The sequence below is a fragment of the Scyliorhinus canicula genome, chromosome 12 (assembly GCF_902713615.1).
Source record: "Scyliorhinus canicula chromosome 12, sScyCan1.1, whole genome shotgun sequence".
Classification (NCBI taxonomy): Eukaryota; Metazoa; Chordata; class Chondrichthyes; order Carcharhiniformes; family Scyliorhinidae; genus Scyliorhinus; species Scyliorhinus canicula.
The window spans coordinates 74,317,055-74,340,443 of NC_052157.1; the positions used below are offsets into that span (position 1 = coordinate 74,317,055).

The 23,389-nt window shown below is 56.7% G+C and overlaps 1 protein-coding gene across 3 annotated transcripts in view; it reads left to right on the top strand.

The window, feature by feature from the left end:
* cd79a (CD79a molecule, immunoglobulin-associated alpha) overlaps positions 1-23,389 on the top strand; it is a 59,764-nt gene that overhangs the window by 15,643 nt on the left and 20,732 nt on the right. The window contains exons 1-2 of one of the 3 annotated variants that reach the window (XM_038814842.1): positions 514-577; positions 1,012-1,260. In XM_038814842.1, the coding sequence (XP_038670770.1) occupies positions 1,041-1,260 (220 nt within the window). In that variant the 5' untranslated portion in view covers positions 514-577; positions 1,012-1,040. Of the gene's footprint in view, positions 1-513; positions 578-736; positions 777-1,011; positions 1,261-23,389 lie in introns of those variants that run through there. The other 2 variants (XM_038814841.1, XM_038814840.1) reach the window with 2 other exon arrangements.

Here is a 23,389-nt window from a genome sequence, read left to right on the forward strand (position 1 = left end):
ATCATGTCATCCTGAGTGCAGACATTGTTGATGAGAAATTGTTTCCCATTCTGGACGAACGCCGTTCCCCATGCCCTTTCTCATTCTGATATGTGTTAGTGCCGTGGACCTACCTTCATTACTTAGCCCTACTTTGATGTTTGCTGTTGTATTGAAACTGGGAGATGTTGTAAAGAGTAAGAAGGATAGTTACAGTGTTGAGGAGGATGGAGGCAGATTGGTGAAATGGGCTGATAGTGAACAGAGGGAAGTTGACACAGTGAAGTGTAAACTGATAGAAGTTTGGTGTGGGGAATGAGCAGAGACAATATAAGATAAATGAGAAATTCCAAAGGAGGGTTCGATAACAGAGATACCTGGGGATGTTTGTACACAAATCATCAAAGCTGGCAGGGCCCAGCTGAGAAACCCATTTGAACAAACAAACAGCAAACGGGAATCTTGGTTTGATTAATCGGGACACAGGTACGGCAACAAGGAAGTGACGTTAAACCTTTATAAAACACCCGTTCGGCCTCATCTGGAGGATTGTGTCCGACTCTGGGCCTCGCACTTTAGGGTGGAGGTTGTGGGCTGGGTGGGTTTTGCGAGAGGAGGTTCCCCAGAATGTTCCCAGGGATGAGGGAGTTCAGATCATTTGGAGAGACTGGGAGAGGTTGGGATTGCTCTCCTTGGAGCAGAGAAGGTTCAGGAGGAGATTGAATCAAGATGTTCAAAATCCGAGGGTTTGGATAGAGTCAATAAGGAGAATATGTTTTCAATTGGCGGGAGAGAGGGTTGGTGACCAGAGAGCTAAAATAGAATCAATATAATAGAAATTTCAAAGAGGGAATTGGATAACTGCTTGAATGGGAACGTTGTACAGGGAAATGGGGATGCGGGTGGAAGGGAATGTGGGAATAATTGTGTTGTTCTTACAGAGAGCCGGTGCAGTCGTGAGGCGTGAAGTGACCCCTTCCTGTGCTGCCTGTGTCCCGCTATGGTGCTGACCGGTAGTTCTTGTGTTCACAGCCGGTACCCTGCGGATTAAGAATCCCTCCATGCGGGCTGAGATGGGGCGTCCATTCAAGCTGGAGTGTGACCTCAGCACCAAGGGGGAGGTGACCTGGATAATGAGGCCTTACAATGACTCGGTCTGGAAAAAGCTGAAACCCGAGAACGTTGTCTTCCAGGAAGTGAAGGAGGAGCACTTGGGAATTTACCGCTGTCAGCACACTGCCACCAACAGCAGCTCCTGTGACATCGGAGTCCGGTTGTATAGTAAGTAACGTGATGCTTGATTTGAAGTAACATGTTGAAGTTTTGAGAGAGTGTAAGGAGAATCGTGGGTGGGGCAGGTAACAGGGGAGAGGAGCCCATAAGGACCAAACACCTTTTATTTATTTTTCATGGGATGTGGGCTTTGCTGGCTAGACCCAGCATTTATTGTCCATCCGTAACTGACCTTGGGAAGGTGGTGGTTAGCCGCTATTGTGAACCGCTATGGTTTATGTGGTGCAGGTACACCCACAGTGCTGTTAGGGAGGAAGTTCCAGGATTTTGACCCAGTGACAGTTAATGAATGACCAATATATTTTGAAGTCAGGATGATGAGTAACTTGGAGGGGAATGTCCAGGTGACGGTGTTCCCAGGTATGTGCAGCCCTTGTTCTTCCAGATGTTGGTGGTCATGGGTTTAGAAGGTGCTGTCAATGGGTGTGATCATGTGACAAGAAAAGGATGGAAGAATAGGATTGAGGGAGCAGCCATCATAATGCCAAGCTTAGGTTTCGGGAAGCAGGCCGATCGCCCCCTTATCACTTTCGCTGATGACTACCGTGAGTGACTCATGCCCCTGTCAAACTCACTGTCACACACCCACCGCCCACCTCTTTTGGTGCCCACTCTCAAACCCGTTCCCTGTGCCCTTCAGGCCAATCTTGCTAGCTCCCTGGTGAATGTTCATGCCGATGCAAAGGAGTGGATGGGAAGTGGGTGGAAGTGTGTGGGGTGAGAGGGGGTGGATGGGTGGGGGATGGGGAAGAAGTGGGTGGGGGATCATTGTGGAGTAGGCGGGGAGTGGCATGAGTTTGTGCGGGTGAGAATGGGTGGGGACTGATGTGTTGGGTAAGCTGGGTCTGCGAGGACTGCGTTTACTTCAGTAGTGAGAGAGACAGACTTCCTACACTTGAAGAAATGCAACTCTATTTTATTGAACTCTTAACTATTAAATATACTTTAACTGTGGGTTGACACTATGCTGAGTTGACTGGAGACCTGAGGCTAACCTGACCAGACTATCTTACTACCACATGGTGGATGTTCTAGTTGTTGCTCACGGACTCTGGCTGTCTCAGAGGCTGCATCCCAAGAGAGCAGGAAAACTAGTGCCCTCTGGCTTTATAGTGGCCGTGTCCTGTCTTGTGATTGGCTGCTGTGTTCTGTGTGTTCATTGGTCATCCTGTGTCAATCAATGTCTGTCTGTGCACCATCATATACTTGTGTGTATATTATGACATCTCCCCCCTTTTAAAAAGTGTGTATGTGTCAATAAATAGTGAGTGTGTGTATGAGCCTGACTATGTACAAAGTATGTGAGCGTATTTACATGAGTAGGAGCCTGACTATATACAAAATACGTGAATGTATTTACGTGGGAAGGTGTCTAGTGCAGATAGAGGGCATACAACAAATTAGGAAGAAACAATATGTACAGATGTGTAAACGAAGCACAATGCAGTGCAACATTCAGTCTATAAGTTCAGTCTCTGTGGCGGGCGACGAATTGGACCCTGTGGGTCAGGGACCATCTGCACTGGAATGGGCAGAGCTGCATCCAACGTAGAGGGTGGCAAAAGAAGCGGCAGATCGGTGATCTCTTGGAATGGTGTGTCCGGAGGAATCAGCAGGCGAGGCGGGGCATCACGTTCAGGTGGCGAGCGTGGAAGCAGCCGCAGTGCCCGCCTATTACGCCGAAGAAAAGAGCCATCATGCATGCGAACGAGAAATGATCTGGGGGCCACTTGCTTGACCACCACAGCTGTGGCAGACCAGCCACCGTCAGGTAGCTGAACACGAACTCGGTCAGCAGGGACCAGAGCAGGGAGATCTGTGGTGTGGGTATCATACTCTGACTTGCCTTTGGTCCGAGACAGTTACATTCGTTGCAGGATTGGAAAATTGTCAAGGTCCGGGATGTGGATAGCTGGCACCATTGTCCGTAGTGTGCGGTTCATCAGCAGCTGTGCTGGGACAGGCCAGCGGACAAAGGAGTCGCTCTGTAGGCCACAGCGCCAGGTTAAAGTCTGAACCAGAGTCAGCAGCTTTGCACAACAGTCGTTTAACAATGTGTACTACCTTTTCAGCTTTGCCAATTGACTGGGGGTAGAGGGGGCTTGAAGTGATGTGCGTGAAATTGTGCTGCCGGGCAAAATCTGTCCACTCCTGACTAAAGAAGCACGGGCCATTATCAGTCATGACCGTAAGTGGAATGCCATGACGGGCTAAGGTCTCTTTGCACGCCCTGATGACTGTCGCTGATGTGAGGTCATTCAGTCTGACCACCTCGAGGTAGTTCGAAAAATAGTCCACGAGGAGGACGTAGTCCCGGCCTTTTGCGTGGAAGAAATCAATGCCAACCTTGGTCCATGAGGATGACACCAGTTCATGCGGCTGCAAAGTCTCTTTCAGCTGAGCCGGCTGGAACCGTTGGCACGTTGGGCAATTGAGGACAGTGTTGGCGATGATCAGACTGATGCCAGGCCAATATACTGCCTCTCGGGCTCGCCGACGACACTTTTCCACCCGCAGGTGACCCTCATGGAGTTGCCCGATGACGAGCTCTCGCATACTCTGTGGTATTACTATCCTGTCCAGTTTCATTAGTATGCCATCAACCACTGCCAGATCGTCTTTTATATTATAGAACTGTGGGCACTGGCCCTTTTGCCAACCATCTGTGAGATGGCGCATGACCCGTTGGAGTAAAGGCCGTTTCTCGACGAATCTGCACGACCCTTTCATCAGTGGCCGGAAAGTTGGATGCGCAGAACTCAACATGGCGTCGATCTGGCAGACGTAGTCTGACTGCTCGCACGGCGTGGTGATGGATCTAGAGAGTGCATTGGCCACAATGAGCTCCTTGCGCGGGGTGTAGACCAGGTCGAAATCATAGCGGCGGAGTTTGAGGAGGATACGTTGTAGGCGTGGCATCATAGCGTGTAGCGTGGTGGTCCTTCTGTATGATGTGAACCAGTGGCCTGTGGCCCATTTCGACCGTGAACTTGGGGAGTCCATACACGTAATCATGGAATTTGTCAATCCCCATGAGGAGGCCCAGGCATTCTCTCTCGATTTGAGCATAGCGCTGCTCAGTAGGTGTCATGGTTCCAGATGCATATTACGATTGGGGCTCAGGAGGAGGATTCGTCGTGCTGGAGGAGTACTGCCCCAATGCCAGCCTGGCTCGCGTCGGTGGAGATCTTCGTCTCCTTGGCAGGGTCGAAAAACGCCAGTACCCGGGCCTTGGCGAGTTTCGCCCTGAGTTCACGCCACTCTTGCTCATAAGCTGGTAGCCACTGGAAGTCGTTGGTTTTTTTAACAAGATTGCGGAGAGCTGTGGTGTGAGATGCAAGGTTGGGGATAAACTTCCCCAGGAAGTTGACCATCCCCAGGAAGCGAACGACCGCCTTCTTGTCCTCCGGTGTTTTCATAGCATTGATCACTGACACCTTATCTGCATCTGGCTGCACACCGAACTGCGAAATATGGTCGCCCAGGAACTTTATTTCTGCTTGACCGAACGAGCATTTGGCTCTGTTGAGTCGGAGGCCATGCTCGTGGATCCTATGGAACAGTCGCTTGAGGTGATCGATGTGTTCCTGAGGAGTTGTGGACCAGACATTAATGTCATCGATGTACATCCGCACCCCCTCGATGCCCTCCATCATTTGCTCCATTATTCGGTGGAACACATCCGAGGCGGAGATGATACCAAAGGGCATCCGGTTGTAACAATACCGGCCAAACGGGGTGTTAAATGTGCAGAGCTTTCGACTGGATGCGTACAGCTTGGAGGCATCCAGCTTCGTGAAAAACTTGGCGTGAGCCATTTTGCTGGAGAGCTCTTCTCGCTTAGGGATAGGGTAGTGTTCCCTCATGATGTTGCGGTTCAAATCTTTGGGGTTGATACAAATGCGAAGTTCCCCTGACGGTTTTGTGACACAAACCATGGAGCTAACCCAGTCCGTGGGTTCCGTGACCTTAGGAATGACGCCCTGGTCCTGGAGGTCTTGCAGCTGCTGCTTGAGGTGGTCCTTAAGGGGCACCGGCACCCGACGCGGTGCATGAACCACAGGGGTGGCATTTGGTTTCAGTAGTATCTTGTATGTGTAGGGGAGTGTGCCCATACCTTCGAAGATGCTGTGGTATCGTGCTATAATGCCATCTAATTGGGTTTGGATGTTGGCATCTGGCGAGGCTGATGCCTCAGCGGGCGACATGGAGTGAACCCGCTGCACAAGATTCAGGAATTTGCAGGCCTGAGCACTGAGTAAGGAAGCTTTGTTGGATCCTACAATTTCTAAACGCAGGGTGGCTCTTGAAGAACAATGAGATACCACAAACTGGCATGAGCCACTGGCAGCAATGGCATTGCCATTGTAGTCGAGGAGCTGGCAGGCCGGTGGATGAATGCTCAGCTTGACGCGGATGGTGTCAAGGTCAGACTTTGAAATGAGGTTGGCTGAAGTGCCGGTGTCCAGCCTGAAGCATATGCGAGCCTTGTTGACCGTAAGGGTGGCACACCACTCGTCGTCCGGATCAATGCTCATCACTGGGAATGGTTTAGCCTTTTTTGCAGAAAGCATTGTAGGCTTGGTGATGATGCCCACCCGGAATGGGGATGTAAGGCCCTCGGTGTCGGGATCTGGAAGCATGTCGGAGTCCGGGTCTGCCGGGTTGCTGCACTGACCGGACGTTCCTGCGCTGCAGCTGGGATTGCTGTGTGGTGGGCAGTTGAGCAGATCTGCACAGGGCTGCGTAGTGGCCAAGCGTGCCACACTGTAGACAGCGTCGAGAGTTTGTGGGACATTGCTGCTTTAAGTGGGCGGAGCCACAGTTGTTGCACGTCATGGCGCCGACTTCAGGACGCTCCGTGCGCCACCACGCATGCGCGGTTCGACCGAATGATGTGCACACCTGCGCAGTTCGGTCCTCGGCCTCGCCGTCCCCTCGGTCGTTACGCGCATGCGCAGGAGCCCGGGATAATCGCGCGAAATGGCCGCCCTCATCCAGACTCAGGCCCTGGAGCTGTTTTACGGCCTGCACCCGCTCCGCATGGTGGGGGCCTTGCCGTGCCGTCTGTGCCGCCTTGATATGAGAGTACCGGTTATTAGCGTGCTCATGTAGGACGCAGGGTCTCGATGGCTATGGTGAGGGTGAGCTGCTTAACTTTAAGGAGCTGCTGGCGAAAGGGATCGGAGTGGACCCCGAAAACGATCTGGTTGCGGAACATGGAGTCGGAAGTGGAGCGAGGATACGGAGATGGGTTAAGAAGGACTGAAAAGATACATCCTTACCCTGAAGCCTCTGCTGCAACACATAGCATTCAAAGCTCTCGTTGACTTCGATGTCACAGTGGTTGTCAAACTTCAGCAGGACTGTTTTGAACTTTTTCTTGTCCTTGCCTTCAAATGTGAGGGAGTTAAAGATGTGGATAGCGTGGTCCCCGGCTGTAGCGAGGAAGAGAGCAAATTTTCTGGCATCCGATGCGGCCTCGAGGTCGATGGCTTCAAGATACAGCTGGAACTTCTGCTTGAAAATCTTCCAGTTTGCACCGAGTTTGCCGGCGATGCGGAGCTGCGGGGGAGGGCGGACGCTGTCCATGTTACCGGATAGCTGATCGCTGGTCAGAGGCAGATTATCTCAAGGTAGGTCCGTCAAACTCTAACATGGCTCAATGGTACCATGATGTGTTGGGTAAGCTGGGTCTACGAGGACTACGTTTACTGCAGCAGTGAGAGAGACAGACTTCCAACACTTGAAGAAATGCAACTCTATTTTATTGAACTCTTAACTATTAAACATACTTTAACTGTGGGTTGACACTATGCTGAGTTGACTGGAGACCTGAGGCTAACCTGACCAGACTAACTGACTACCACATGGTGGATGTTCTAGTTGCTGCTCACAGGCTCTGATTGTCTCAGAGGCTGCATCCCGAGAGAGCGGGAAAACTAGTGCCCTCTGGCTTTATAGTGGCCGTGTCCTGTCTGGTGATTGGCTACTGCGTTCTGTGTGTTCATTGGTAATTCTGTGTGTCGATCAATGCCTGTCTGTGCACCATCATATACTTGTGTGTATATTATGACAGAGAGTTGATAGGGGTGGATGTGGAGTGGGTGGGGCCGGGGTGGGGATGGGAGAGGGGCATGGGTTGGGAGTGGGTGGTTAGGGAGTGCATGGGACTGTGAGGGGGGGGGGGGGGGGGGGAGGGGGTGGGGATTTAGTCGGGATTTGGTGGCAGAATACGTGGGAGTGATTATTATGGAGAGGATGGAGAATGGGTGAGTAATCGGTGGGTCTTGTGTGCTGAGTGGGCGGTGAGTGGGCGGGAGTGGGTGCTGAGTGGCTGGGGAGTGGGTGCTGAGTGGGCGGGGAGTGGGCGGTGAGTGGGCGGGAGTGGGTGCTGAGTGGCTGGGGAGTGGGTGCTGAGTGGCTGGGGAGTGGGTGCTGAGTGGCTGGGGAGTGGGTGCTGAGTAGGCGGTGAGTGGGCAAGAGTGGGTGCTGAGTGGCTGGAGAGTGGTTGCTGAGTGGGCGGGAGTGGGTGCTGAGTGGCTGGGGAGTGGGTGCTGAGTAGGCGGTGAGTGGGCAAGAGTGGGTGCTGAGTGGCTGGAGAGTGGTTGCTGAGTGGGCGGGAGTGGGTGCTGAGTGGCTGGGGAGTGGGTGCTGAGTGGGCGGTGAGTGGGCAAGAGTGGGTTCTGAGTGGCTGGGGAGTGGGTGCTGAGTGGGCGGGGAGTGGGCGGTGAGTGGGCGGGAGTGGGTGCTGAGTGGCTAGGGAGTGGGTGCTGAGTGGGCGGGGAATGGGTGCTGAGTGGTTGGGGTGTGGGTGCTCAGTGGGTCGGGGTGGGTGCTGAGTGGGTGGTGAGTTGGTGTTGAGTGGGTGGGGAGTGGGTGCTGAGTGGGTGGGGAGTGAGTGCTGAGTGGGTAGGGAGCGGGTGCTGAGTGGGTGGGGAGTGAGTGCTGAGTGGGTAGGGAGCGGGTGCTGAATGGATGGAGAGTGGGTGCTGAGTGGTTGGGGTGTGGGTGCTGAGTGAGTGGGGCTGGGTGCTGAGTGGGGGGGATTGTGGGCTGAGTGGGTGGGGAGTGGGTGGAGAGTGGGTTAGGTGCTGATTGGATGGGTGGTGGGTGCTGAGTGTGTTGTGGGAGTGGGGTGCTGAGTGGGTGGGGTGTGGGTACTGAGTGGGTGAGGTGGTTTGGTGCTGAGTGGGTGAGTGGTTGGGTGCGTAGTTGGGTGCTGATTGGGTGGGGTGTAGGTGCTGAGTGGGTAGGAGTGGGTGCTCAGTGGGTGGGGAGTGGGTGCTGAGTGGGTGGGGTTGGTTGCTGAGTACAAACAAAGAACAAAGAAAGTACAGCACAGGAACAGCCCTTCGGCCCTCCAAGCCCGTGCCGACCATGCTGCCCGACTAAACCTAAAATCTTCGACACTTCCGGGGTCCGTATCCCTCTATTCCCATCCTATTCATGTATTTGTCAAGATGCCCTTAAATGTCACGATCGTCCCTGCTTCCGCCACCTCCTCCGGCAGCGAGTTCCAGGCACCCACTACCCTCTGTGTAAAAAAAACTTGCCTCGTACAGCTCCTTTAAACCTTGCCCTTCACACCTTAAACCTATGCCTCCTAGTAATTGACCCCTCTACCCTGGGAAAAAGCCTCTGACGACCCACTCTGTCGATGCCCCTCATAATTTTGTAGACCTCTATCATGTCGCCCCTCAACCTCCGCCGTTCCAGTGAGAACAAATAGAGTTTATTCAATCGTTCCTCATAGCTAATGCTCTCCATACCAGGCAACATCCTGGTAAATCTCTTCTGCACCCTCTCTAAAGCCTCCACATCCTTCTGGTAGTGTGGTGACCAGAATTGAACACTATACTCCCAAGTGTGGGCCCAACTAAGGGTTTCTATACAGCTGCAACATGACATGCCGATTCTTATACTCAATGCCCTGGCCAATGAAGGCAAGCATGCCATATGTCTTCTTGACTACCTTCTCCACCTGTGTTGCCCCTTTCAGTGAGCTATGGACCTGTACACCTAGATCTCTCTGACTGTCAATACTCTTGAGGGTTCTACCATTCACTGTATATTCCTTACCTGCATTAGACCTTCCAAAATGCATTACCTCACATTTGTCCGGATTAAACTCCATCTGCCATCTCTCCGCCCAAGTCTCCAAACGATGTAAATCCTGCTGTATTCTCTGACAATCCTCATTGCTATACGCAATTCCACCAACCTTTGTGTCGTCTGCAAACTTACTAATCAGACCAGTAACATTTTCCTCCAAATCATTTATATATACTATGAACAGCAAAGGTCCCAGCACTGATCCCTGCGGAACAACACTAGTCACAGCCCTGCAATCAGAAAAGCACCCTTCCATTGCTACTCTCTGCCTTCTATGACCTAGCCAGTTCTGTATCCATCTTGCCAGCTTACCCCTGATCCCGTGTGACTTCATCTTTTGTACCAGTTTACCATGAGGGGCCTGGTCAAAGGCCTTACTGAAGTCCATATAGACAACATTCACTGCCCTACCTGCATCAGTCATCTTTGGGACCTCTTCGAAAAACTCTATCAAGTTAGTGAGACACGACCTCCCCTTCACAAAACCATGCTGCCTCTCATTAATACGTCCATTTGCTTCCAAATGGAGTAGATCCTGTCTCGAAGAATTCTCTCCAGTAATTTCCCTATCACTGACGTGGGGCTCACCGGCCTGTAGTCCCCTGGATTATCCTTGCTACCCTTCTTAAACAAAGGACCGGCATTGGCTATTCTTCAGTCCTCCGGGACATCACCTGAAGACAGTGAGGATCCAAAGATTTCTGTCAAGGCCACAGCAATTTCCTCTCTAGCCTCCTTCAGTATTCTGGGCTAGATCCCATCCGGCCCTGGGGACTTATCTATCTTAATATTTTTCAAAACGCCAACAACTCGTCTTTTGGATCTCAATGTGAGTTGGTGGGGATGGGTGCTGAGTGGGCGGGGAGTGGGTGCTGAGTGGGTGCGGAGTGGGTGGGGAGTGGGGTGCTGAGGGGGTGGGGGTGGGTGCTGAGTGGGTGGGGGGTAGGTGCTGAGTGGTTGCTCAGTGGATGGGGTGGGGAGTGTGTGGGGAGTGGGTGCTGAGTGGATGGGGAGTGGGTGGGGAGTGGGTGGGGCTGGGTGGGTGGGAGTGGGTGGGGCTGGGTGGATGGAGAGTGGGTGGGGCTGTGTGGGGAGTGGGTGGGGCTGGGTGGATGGAGAGTGGGTGGGGCTGTGTGGGGAGTGGGTGGAGAGTGGGTGGGGGAGTGGGTGCTGAGTGGGTGCTGAGTGGGTGCGGAGTGGATGGGGAGTGGGTGGGGAGTGGGTGGGTAGGAGTGGGTGGGGCTGGGTGGGGTGGAGAGTGGGTGGGGCTGGGTGGGGAGTGGGTGGAGAGTGGGTGCTGTGTGAGTGCCGAGTGGGTGGAGAGTGGGTAGGGCTGGGGTGCCGAGTGGGTGGAGAGTGGTGGAGAGCGGATGGGGAGTGGATGGGGAGTGAGTCCTGGGTGGGTGCGGAGTGGGTGGAGAGTGGGTGGGGAGTGGGTGGAGAGCGGATGGGGAGTGAGTCCTGGGTGGGTGCGGAGTGGGTGGAGAGTGGGTGGGGAGTGGGTGTTGCTTGGGTGGGGAGTGGTTGGAGAGTGGGTGCGGAGTGGGTGGGGAGTGGGTGTTGCTTGGGTGGGGAGTGGCTGGGGAGTGGGTGGGGGTGGGTGCCGAGTGGGTGCCGAGTGGGTGGGGAGTGGGTGCTGAGTAGCTGAGTTGGGTGTGGAGTGGGTGGGGAGTGGGTGCTGAGTGGTTGGGGCTGGGTGCTGATTGGGTGAGGAGTGGGTGCTGAGTGGGTGGGAGTTGGGTGCTGAATGGGTGGGGGTTGGGTGCTGCTTGGGGTGGGGAGTGGGTGCTGCTTGGGTGGGGAGTGGGTGTGGAGTGGTGGGGAATGGGTGCTGAGTGGGTTGGGCTTGGTGCTGAGTGGGTGAGGAGTGGGTGCTGAGTGGGTGGGGGTTGGGTGCTGAGTGGGTGGGGTTGGGTGCTGCTTGGGTGGGGAGTGGGTGCAAAGTGGGTGCTGAGTGGGTGTGGAGTGGGTGGGGGGTGGGTGCGGAGTGGGTGGGGGTGGCTGGGGGGTGAGTGCGGAGTGGGTGCGGAGTGGGTGGGGAGTGGGTGCTAAGTAGCTGAGTCAGTGCGGAGTGGGTGGGGAGTGGGTGCTGAGTGGATGGGGCTGGGTACTGATTGGGTGAGGAGTGGGTGCTGAGTGGGTGGCAGTTGGGTGCTGAATGGGTGGGGGTTGGGTGCTGCTTGGGGTGGGGAGTGGGTGCTGCTTGGGTGGGGGTGGGTGCGGAGTGGGTGTGGAGTGGTGGGGAATGGGTGCTGAGTGGGTGAGGCTTGGGGCTGAGTGGGTGAGGAGTGGGTGCTGAGTGGGTGGGGTTGCGTGCTGAGTGGGTGGGTGTTGGGTGCTGAGTGGGTGGCGGTGGGTGCGGAGTGGGTGCGGAGTGGGTGGGGAGTGAGTGCTGAACGGGTGGGCGTTCGGTGCGGAGTGAATGCTGTGGGGAGTGGGTGGGGGGTGGGTGGGGAGTGGGTGGGGGGTGGGTGCGGAGCGGATGCAGGGTGGGTGCGGAGTGGGTGGGGAGTGGGTGCGGAGTGGGTGCTGAGCGGGTGGGGGGGTGAGTGCGGAGCGGGTGTGGGGGTGGGTGGGGAGTGGATGGGGATGGGTGGGAGTGGGTGCTGAGCAGGTGCGAAGTGGGTGCTGAGTGGGTGCGGAGTGCGTGCGGAGTGGGTGTTGCTTGGGTGGGGAGTGGGTGGGGAGTGGGGTGGGGGTGGGTGCGGAGTGGGTGCCGTTTGGTGGGGAGTGGGTGCGGAGTAGCTGAGTCGGTGTGGAGTGGGTGGGGAGTGGGTGCGGAGTGGGTGGGGAGTGGTTGAGCGGGTGAGGAGTGGGTGCTGAGTGGGTGGGGGTTGGGTGCTGAATGGGTGGGGGTTGGGTGGGGGTTGGGTGCTTCTTGGGTGCGGAGTGGGTGGGGAGTGGGTGCGGAGTGGGTGTGGAATGGTGGGGAGTGGGTGCTGAGTTGGTGGGGCTGGGTGCTGAGTGGGTGAGGAGTGGGTGCTGAGTGGATGGGGTTGGGTGCTGAATGGGTGGGGGTTGTGTGCTGCTTGGGTGTGGAGTGGGGTGCTGAGTGGGTGGGGGTGGGTGCGGAGTGGGTGGGGAGTGAGTGCTGAGTGGGTGGGAGTTGGGTGCTGCTTGGGTGGGGAGTGGGTGCGGAGTGGGTGGGGAGTGGGTGCTGAGCGGGTGGGGGGTGGGTGCAGAGTGGTTGCGGAGTGGGTGGGGAGTGGGTGCTGAGCGGGTGGGGGTGGGTGCGGAGTGGGTGCTGAGCGGGTTGGTGCGGAGTGGGTGGGGAGTGGATGCTGAGCGGGTGGGGGGTGGGTGCGGAGTGGGTGCTGAGCGAGTGGGGAGTGGGTGCGGAGTGGGGTGCGGAGTGTTTGGGGGGGTGGGTGCATAGTGGGTGGGGAGGTGGGGTGTGGAGCGGATGGGGGTTGGGGGCTGAATGGGTGGGGGTTGGGTGCTGCTTGGGTGGGGAGTGGGTGTTGAGTGGGTGGGGAGTGGGTGGGGAGTGGGTGTTGCTTGGGTGCCGAATGGGTGGGGAGTGGGTGCTGAGTTGCTGAGTTGGTGTGGAGTGGGTGGGGAGTTGGTGCTGAGTGGATGGGGCTGGGTGCTGAGTGGGTGAGGAGTGGGTGCTGAGTGGGTGGGGGGTGGGTGCTGAATGGGTGGGGGGTGGGTGGGGTGCTGCTTGGGTGCGGAGTGGGTGCTGCTTGGGTGGGGGGGTGGGGTGCTGAATGGGTGGGGGTTGGGTGCTGCTTGGGTGGGGAGTGGGTGCTGGGTGGGGGGGTGGATGCGGAGTGGGTGGGGAGTTGGGTGCTGAGTGGGTGGGAGTTGGGTGCTGAATGGGTGGGGGTTGTGTGCTGCTTGGGTGGGGAGTGGGTGTGGAGTCGGTGGGGAGTGGGTGCTGAGCGGGTGGGGGGTGGGTGCAGAGTGGTTGCGGAGTGGGTGGGGAGTGGGTGCTGAGCGGGTGGGGGGTGAGTGCGGAGTGGGTGCTGAGCGGGAGGGTGCAGAGTGGGTGCAGAGTGGATGGGGAGTGGGTGCTGAGAGGGTGGGGGGTGGGTGCGGAGTGGGTGCATAGCGAGTGGGGAGTGGGTGGGGAGTGGGTGCGGAGTGGCTGGGGGGTGGGTGCGGAGTGGGTGGGGGAGTGGGGTGTGGAGCGGATGGGGGGTTTGGGTGCTGAATGGGTTGGGGGGTTGGGGTGCTGCTTGGGTGGGGAGTGGGTGCTGAGTGGGTGGGCGTGAGTGGGGAGTGGGTGCTGAGTGGGTGGGAGTTGGGTGCTGAATGGGTTGGGGTTGGGGTGCTGCTTGGGTGGGGAGTGGGTGCGGAGTGGGTTGGGGAGTGGGTGCTGAGCGGGGTGGGGGTGGGTGCGGAATGGGTTCTTGAGCGGGAGTGGGTGCGGAGTGGGTGCGGAGTGGGTGGGGGAGTGGTGGGGAGTGGGTGCTGAGGCGGGTGGGGGTTGGCTGCGAGTGCGTGCTGAGCAAGTGGGAGTGGGTGGCTAGTGGGTGCGGAGTGGCTGGGGGGGTGGGTGCAGAATGGGTGGGGGTAGGTGCTGAGCGGGTGGGGGTGTGCGGAGTGGGGGGGGGTTGGGTGCTGAATGGGTGGGGGTTGGGTTGCGAATGGGTGGGGAGTGGGTGGGAAATGGGTGGGGAGTGGGTGGGGGGTGGGTGCGGAGTGGGGTGGAGAGTGGCTGGTGGTGTGCAGAGTGGTGTGCGGAGTGGGTGGGGAGTGGGTGGGGAGTGGGTGCGGAGTGGGTGGGGAGTGGGTGCTGAGTAGCTGAGTCGGTGCGGAATGGGTGGGGAGTGGGTGCTGAGTGGATGGGGCTGGGTGCTGAATGGGTGGGGGTTGAGTGCTGCTTGGGTGGGGAGTGGGTGCTGCTTGGGTGGGGAGTGGGTGCGGAATGGGTGTGGAGTGGTGGGGAGTGGGTGCTGAGTGGGTGGGGCTTGGTGCTGAGTGGGTGGGGAGTGGGTGGGGGTTGGGTGCTGAGTGGGTGGGGGTTGGGTGCTGCTTGGGTGGGGAGTGGGTGCGGAGAGGGTGGGGAGTGGGTGCTGAGCGGGTGGGGGCTGGGTGCGGAGTGGGTGCTGAGCGGGTGGGTGCGGAGTGGGTGGGGAGTGGGTGCTGAGCGGGTGGGGGATGGGTGCGGAGTGGGTGCTGAGCGAGTGGGGAGTGGGTGCGGAGTGGCTGGGGGGTGGGTGCGGAGTGGGTGGGGAGTGGGGTGTAGAACGGATGGGGATTAGGTGCTGAATGGGTGGGGGTTGGGTGCTGCTTGGGTGGGGAGTGTGTGCTGAGTGGGTGGGGGGTGGGTGTGGAGTGGGAGGGGGTGTGGGTGCTGAGTGGGTGGGATTTGGGTGCTGAATGGGTGGGGAGTGGGTGCTGAGCGGGTGGGGGTGGGTGCAGAGTGGTTGCGGAGTGGGTGGGAAGTGGGTGCTGAGTGGGTGGGGGTGGGTGCGGAGTGGGTGCTGAGCGGGTGGGTGCGGAGTGGGTGGGTAGTGGGTGCTGAGCGGGTGGGGGGTGGGTGCGGAGTGGGTGCTGAGCAAGTGGGGAGTGGGTGGGGAGTGGGTGCGGAGTGGCTGGGGGTGGGTGCGTAGTGGGTGCGGAGCGGGTGGTGGGTGGGTGCGGAATGGGTGGGGGTGGGTGCGGAGTGGGTGGGGAGTGGGGTGCTGAGCGGGTGGGGGGTGGGTGCGGAGTGGGTGCTGAGCGAGTGTGGAGCGGGTGGGGGGTCGGGTGCGGAGCGGTTGGGGGGCGGGTGCGGAGCAGGTGGGGGCGGGTGGGGAGCGGATGGGGAGCGGGTGCAGAGTGGTTGCGGAGTGGGTGGGGAGTGGGTGCTGAGCGGGTGGGGGGTGGGTGCGGAGTGGGGGCTGAACGGGTGGGGGTGGGTGCTGAGCAAGTGGGGAGTGGGTGGGGAGTGGGTGGGGAGTGGGTGCGGAGTGGGTGCGGAGTGGCTGGGGGGTGGGTGCGGAGTGGGTGGGGAGCAGATGGGGGTGGGTGCGGAATGGGGGGGGTGGGTGCTGAGCGGGTGGGGGGTGAGTGCGGAGTGGGTGGGGAGTGGGTGGGGAGTGGGTGGGTGTTGGGTGGGGAGTGGGTGGGGAGTTGGTGGGGGTTGGGTGGGGAGTGGGTGGGGAGTGGGTGGGGAGTGGGGTGGGGAGTGGGTGGGTGTTTGGGTGGGGAGTATGTGCTGAGTGGGTGGGGGGTGGGTGGGGAGTGGGTGGGAGTGGGTGGGGAGTGGGTGGGGAGTGGGTGGGGGTTGGGTGCTGAGTGGGTGGAGAGTGGCTGGGGGGTGGGTGCGGAGTGTGTGCGGAGTGCGTGGGGAGTGGGTGGGGATGGGTGGGAGTGGGTTCTGAGCAGGTGCGGAGTGGGTGCTGAGCGCGTGGGTTGGATGCGGAGTAGGTGCGGAGTGGGTGCGGAGTGCGTGCGGAGTGGCTGTGGGTGGGTGCCTAGTGGGTGGGCAGTGGGTGCTGAGCATGTGTGGGGTGGGTGCTGAGTGGGTGGGGTGTGGGTAGGGCTGGTTGGGGAGTGGGTGGGGAGTGGGTGCTGAGCGAGTGGAGAGTGGCTGGGGAGTGGGTGTGGAGTGGCTGGGGGGTGGGTGCGGAGTGGGTGGGGAGTGGGTGCGGAATGGATGGGGGTTGGGTGCTGAATGGGTGGGGGTTAGGTGCTGCTTGGGTGGGGAGTATGTGCTGAGTGGGTGGGGGGTGGGTGAGGAGTGGGTGGGGTGTGGGTGCTGAGTGGGTGGGACTTGGGTGCTGAATGGGTGGGGGTTTGGTGCTGCTTGGGTGTGGAGTGGGTGTGGAGTGGGTGGGGAGTGTGTGCTGACGGGTGGGGGTGGGTGCAGAGTGGTTGCGGAGTGGGTGGGGAGTGGGTGCTGAGCGGGTGGGGGGTGGGTGCGGAGTGGGGCTGAGCGGGGTGGGGGCAGAGTGGGTGGGTAGTGGGTGCTGAGCAAGTGGGGAGTGGGTGCGGAGTGGCTGGGGGGTGGGTGGGGAGTGGGTGCGGAGCAGATGGGGGTGGGTGCGGAATGGGTGGTGGTGGGTGCTGAGCGGGTGGGGGGTGAGTGCGGTGTGGGTGGGGGGTGGGTGGGGAGTGGGTGCTGAGTGGGTGGGTGTTGGGTGGGGAGTGGGTGGGGAGTGGGTGGAGAGTGGCTGGGGGGTGGGTGCGGAGTGTGTGCGGAGTGCATGGGGAGTGGGTGGGGATGGGTGGGAGTGGGTTCTGAGCGGGTGCGGAGTGGGTGCTGAGCGCGTGGGTTGGATGTGGAGTAGGTGCGGAGTGGGTGCGGAGTGGGTGCGGAGTGGGTGCAGAGTGGGTGCGGAGTGGCTGTGGGTGGGTGCCTAGTGGGTTGGCAGTGGGTGCTGAGCATGTGGGGGGTGGGTGCTGAGTGGGTGGGGTGTGGGTGGGGGTGGTTGGGGAGTGGGTGGGGAGTGGGTGCTCAGTGGGTGGAGAGTGGGTGGAGAGTGGGTGGAGGGGTGGGTGGAGGGGTGGGTGGAGGATGGATGCTGCGCGGGTGGGGTGCGGGTGTGGAGTCGGGGTTGGGGTCGGGGTGCGGAGCGGGTTGGGGGGCGGGTGCGGAGCGGTGGTGATGCGGATGGGGGGAGCGGGTGCTGAGTGGGTGGGGAGTGGGTGGGTAGTGGGTGCGGAGTGGGTGCTGAGTGGTGAAGTGAACTTCAGGAGCTGCAGCTAATCACAAAACTACACGGTGTTATGGGAGCAGTGTTTTCAGAACCCCAAAATGTATCATGGAGTTCAACCCACCTCTCCCTTTAATCTATTGTTGTTTTTGAAGCACACGGCTTGTTCTCCAGGTGTGGTATTACAATTATGGACACGTGGGTTTTTAAACACAAAACAATGTTTATTCCATGAACTCAACTTAACCTTTTAAATAAACATTGGATCACTTAACACCCCTTCCTTCAAAGATAACCCCGAAAATAATACAACACTAAATAATCCCTCAAAATGTTCCTTCAAACCTTCAAAAGACTTAACACCTTTTAACAACAGAAACACATCAGGTTAAAGACATTACGATTTGTAAAGACATTACGAATCACCCAAATGATTCAGAGATAGTCTTTCATGGCAGAGATCACAGCAGATCCAGATCACTGCAAAACCACAGACACACCCAAGCTCTTTTCCCTCAAAACTGGCTTTCTCTCCTTTCAAACAGCTCACAGCAACCAGCCGGCACTTTTCAGCTGCTCTCTCTCAAACTGAAACTAAAAGCAGAAAGTGAGCTCAGCTCCCCCACCCTCTGACATCATTTCAGTAATATGAGCCGCCTCATTTCTTAAAGATACATTGCATAAACAGCCATTTCTTAAAGGTACTCTCACATGACAACGGGTTAAACCAAAAGTGAAAAATAATAATCAAGCAAATAAATCAGTTGCTGAGGGACAGGTCAGGGCTGCAGCCCAATTAAGAGTTCTAAATACTAATGCACAGAGTGTAAGAAATAAACTAGATTAGCTACAGGCACAAATGCAAATTGAAGTTTACAATGTAGTTGCTATTACAGAGACATGGCTGCAGGATGGTCGGGACTGGAAACTAAATATACCGGTTATAAAGATTACAGGAGGGACAGGGAAGATGGAAAAGTGGGTGGAGTAGCCTTACTAATGAGAGATACTATCGCCTCAATGGTGAAAGTGGATAAAATGAGGGGAAAGCATCCAGTGGAGTCCATGGGCGAGATTCTTCGACTCTCTGCGCTGGAAATCGTGCCCAGCTGGGGGCGGAGAATAGCCGATGATGCCGGAAACCTGGCGCGACGGCGCTTCCGCGATTCAACGCACGGACCCGCCAAGAACCCGCGCAGGCCAGCGGTCGACGTGGCGCCAACGAACGGGGTCGTTGGCACAGTCCCTGTGTGCGATTCGTGGTCCCGAGTGAGTCGAACCGGTTGAACTCCCGCCGGTGTGGTTTGCATGTGGTGACCACCCGATGGGAGCTGGGACCTGCGGCCAGCGGTGGTGGTCTGCTTGGCTGGGGCGGCGGGGGGTTCTTGACATCCGGGGGGGTGCCTCAGCGGTAGCCAGGCCCAGCGATCTGGGGCCCACCGCCAAACGGTGGGCCCATCGCGATCTGGGGGGGCCCTACCTCACTCCGTGCGGGCCCCGTTGTGTTGCTCGCCATGTTGGTGGCGCCCGTGGACCGTTGTGGGGCCGCAGCGCGCAGGAACAGACCTCGCTTGCGTCTGCCGTGCGCAGTGTGCGGGCCGTACGGTCCTGGCTAGCAGGGCCGCTGAACGGCAGCCAGAGCTGAGGACGCACGCCGGGCTGCTAGCTCCCTGCAAAACGCAGAATCACCCCGGAACTTTGAGGAAAACGCCCGGAGTGATTCTCGCCCATTGTTCCGCGGGTTTATGGATTTAGTCCCGCAGAAGGGAGAATCCCGCCCAAGGTGGGTGGAACTGAGGAACACAAAAGGATCTCAAACTGTAATAGGTGTTGTGTATTTACCCCCTGCAGCAGTTCTGAGATGTTAGATTGTAATAATACAGAAATTAGGCAAGGTAGCAAAAGGGCAGAGTGGTATTTAATGAGGGATTTTAACTTACACATAGATTGGGAGAAGCAGACAAGCACCTGTCAGAAAGGGAGTGAATTTCTGCAATGTATCTGGGATAGTTCGCTGCAGCAATATATTCTAAATGCAGCAAGGGCAGCACGGTGGAACAGTAGTTAGCACGGCAGCCTCACAGTGCCAGGAACCCGGGTTCGATTCCGATGACTGTGTGCAGTTTGCACATTCTCTCTGTGTGTGCGTGGGTTTCCTCCGGGTGCTCCGGTTTCCTCTCACAGTCCAAAGGTGTGCAGGTTAGGTGGATGCCCATGCTAAATTGCCTCTTAGTGCCCAAAAGGTTTGGTTAGATGGTGTTATAGGGTTACGGGTAGGGATTGGGCATGGGTAGGGTACTCTTTCGGAGGGATGGTGCTGACATGATGAGCTGAAAGACCCCCTTCTGCACGGTAGGGATTCGATGATTCTACCCGGAGTCTGCATCAGCCCCTGAATGAGCACCCTACTTTTTTTTGAACAAACATTTTATGAAGGCATTTATGGTTTTATCACAACAACAGATACAAATACAAATATAAACATAATTCAGTGCGTAACACCCCCCCCCCCCCCCAACCAACAACCATACCCTGTCAACTTGACATGTACACACTCCCCAAGTCCCTCCTTCTCTTCTTGCTGTTCCCGCCCAAACTAAACTAAACTAAGCTAACTCCCCCTGCCCCCCCTTATTCCCTAACCCTACCCCTTATTGTATCTGCTAACAGTTTAGTTTTCCCCCGAAGAAAATCGATAAACAGCTGTCGCCTCCGGGCGAATTTAATTTTCTCAAGCCTGAGGAACCCGGCCATGTCACTAACCCATACCCCCGATTTCGGGAGCTCCAAGCCCCTCCACACTAATAAGATCCGTCTCCGGACTACCAAAGAGGCAAAGGCCAAAACATCAGCCTCTCTCACCCCAGGATTCCTGGGTCTCCTGACACTCAAAAAATCGCCACCTCCGGACTCGGTGCCACCCTCGTTTTTAGCATCGTAGACATGACATTGGCAAATCCCTGCCCGTATCCCGTAAGCTTCGGGCATGCCCAAAACATGACATGGTCTGCTTGCCCTCCCACACACCTCACACACCTGTTCTCTAGCCCAAAGAACCTGCTCCTCTAGGCCACTGTCATCTATGCCCAGTGAACCACCTTAAACTGTATCAGGCTGAGCTTGGCACATGATGAGGATGTGTTGACTTTACTCAGAGCATCCTCCCACAGACCCGCTTCTAACTCCACTCCCAGCTCATCTTCCCACTTGCGTTTTACCTCCCCTATCGGGGTTCCCTCCCACTCCGTAAGTGCTTTATAAATTTCCGAGATCTTCCCCTCCCCCATCCCTGTTCTAGAAACTACCCTATCCTGTATCCCCTGGGGCGGTAGAAGCGGAAAGGTCGAAACCTGCCTAATCCCTCACCTGCAGATAGTGAAACCCAATCCCACCTGGCAATTCGAACTCCTCCTCCAAATCCTCCAAACATGGAAAGCTCCCCTCAATAAATAGATCTTCCATCCGCTCGATCCCTGCTCTCTGCCACATCTGAAACCCCCCATCCAGCCTCCCCAGGACAAACTGGTGATTACCACAAATTGGTACCCACACCGATGCTCCCTCCACTCCCATCTACATCCTCCACTGCCCCCAAAGTCTCAGAGCCCCCAGTACCACTGGGCTTGTAGAGTACTGAGCTGGCGTGAATGGCAGAGGTGACATTACCAGTGCTCCTAAACTTGTGCTCCTACATGATGCCGCCTGTACCCACACCCACACCGACCCTTCCCCCACTACCCACTTCCTGATCATGGCTATGTTTGCCACCCAGTAATAATTCCTAAAGTTCAGCAGCGCTAATACTCCATCCGGTTGGCTCCGCTCCAGCACCACTTTCCTTACTCGCGGGATTTTACCGGCCCGCACAAACCCAGAGATCATCCTATTCACCCGCTTTAAAAAGGCCTTTGGTATAAAAATAAGGAGACACTGGAAAACAAACAAAAATCTTGGGAGAACCGTCATCTTTACGATCTGACCCTCCCCACCAGCGACAACGGGAGCATGTCCCACCTCTGAAAATCCTCCTACATTTGCTGAATTAACCGGGCCAGATTTAATTTATGTAGCTGCTCCCATCCCCATGCCACTTGAATTCACAATTATCGAAAACTCCCTCCCACCAGTTTAAATGGCAACTCCCCAAGTCTCCTCTCCTCCCCCCTCTCCTGGATCACAAAAACCTCACTCTTACCCATGTTCAATTTTTACCCTGAGAAGCAGCCATATTCCCCTAGGATCCGCATAATCTCTCCCATCTCCCTTAGCGGGTCAGAAATATACAGGAGTAGGTCATCTGCATACAACAAGACCCTGTGCTCCTCCCCCCTGTAGTGTGAAGCACAGTAAGATAACACGGGCTGCAACTGGATGCAGCTTTACCTGAGCGATACTCCATATCTTGAAGTTAGATCAATATGTTTTATTGAACCTGTCACACAGTTAGCTCAATCCTCTGTGAGTTTGACTCTCTGCTAACCTAGTGTGATTAATCTGTCTGACTGAACCAGACTAGTTCTTAGCCATGTGCTGTAGGAATTATATGATATGTACACCCTGACTCACACTGTAGATGTCACCAGTGGGAAGAGGCGGAGTGTGAGTGCCTCGTGCCTTTTATAGTGGGAAACCACCCCCAAGTGTTTTGCTTGCTGATTGGTTATGTTCTGTTCTCTGTATTCATTAGCTGCCTGCTTGTATATCATTATGTGCATGTCTGCATATCATGACACCCCCCCCCCCCCACCCCTGGACTAGCCCCTTCCAGTCCTTTGACGCTCTCAGCACCATTGCCAATAGCTCTATAGCCAGGGCAAACAACAGTGGAGAGAGTGGGCATCACTGCCTCCGTCCCCCGGCTTCAGCCTAAAATAATCCAAGCTCACTCGGTTCGTCCGCACGCCTCGCCAGCGGTGCCTGGTATCAGCAACCGGACCCCAGTCCACAAAGCCCTGCCCAAACCCAAACTGCCCCAGACCTCCCACAAATACTTCCACTCCACCCGGTCGAAGGCCTTTTCGGCGTCCATAGCGCCACTACATCCACCTCCTTACCCTCGGAGGGCATCATGATGACATTCAGAACCTTCTAACGTTGGCCGTTAACTGCCTACATTTGACAATTACGTCTGGTCTTCCCCTATCACCCCCGGCACACAATCCTCATCCTCGAGGGTCAAAACTTTGGCCAGCAATTGTCGTCAACATTTGTAGGGAGATTGGTCTGTAGGACCCGCATTATTCTGGATCCTTCTCCCGCTTCAGCATCAATGAGATCGAAGCCTTTGACGTTGTTGGGGGATGACACCTCGCTCCTAGCCTCATTGAATGCCCTCGACCTGCAGCGGGCCCAGCAGCCCAGAAAACCTCATAAAATTTCACTGAGTAGCCAGGCTGGTCCCGGGTCCATGCCCGATTGCATGGCCTCCAATCCCTCCTCCTACTTCCACTATCCCCGATCGGGGCTCCCAGCCCCTCCACTAACCCTTATTCCCCCTTCCAAACCTCCTCCCAGCCCCTCCACTAAACCTTATTCCACCTTCCGAAACGCCTCCCGCCCCTCCACTAACCCTTATTCCACCTTCCGAACTCCAAACCCTCCAAGAACTGCCTCATCCCCTCCACCCCAGCTGGGGCTCCGACTCATACAATCAACTGTACAATTTCTTAAACACCCCATTCACCCCCATTGGGTCTAGACCGTGTTCCCCATTCTGTCCTTCACCCTTCCTATCTCCCTGGCCGCCTCCCTTTTCCTTAGCTGATGTGGCAGCATCCTACTGGCCTTCTCCCCATACTCATACACCACCTCTCTCGCCTTCCTCAACTGCCCCACCGCCTTTCCTGTGGATAGCAGCCCAAACTCCATCTGCAGCTTCTGTCGCTCCTTCAACAACCCCGCCTCCAGGGCTTCAGAATACCTTCTATCCATCTGGAGTATCTCCCTAACCAACCTATCCATCTCTGCCCGCTCCACCTTCTCCCTAAGAGCCCGTATAGAAATTAGCTCCCCCTAACCACCGCCTTCAGCACTTCCCACACCGTTGCTGCCAAAACTTCCCTCATATCATTTATCTCCAAATAATTCTGGATGGCTTCCCCTACCCATCCACACATCTCCTCATCCGCTAACAGTCCGATATCCAATCTCCATTGCGGGTGCTGACCCCCCTCCTTACTCACCCGTAGATCCATCCAGTGTGGGGCATGATCCAACACAATCACCGAATACTCGGCATCCACCACCCCCACCAGCAAAGCCTTGTTCAAAACAGAAAATCAATCCGGGAGTGCACTTTGTGAACCTGGGAGAAAATAGAAAAGCCCCCATCTGTTCCATAAACCCCTTTAGCTCCTTCGCCGGGGCTGGCAGCCTACCTGTCCTTGAACTTGACCGATCTAACCTCGGTTTAA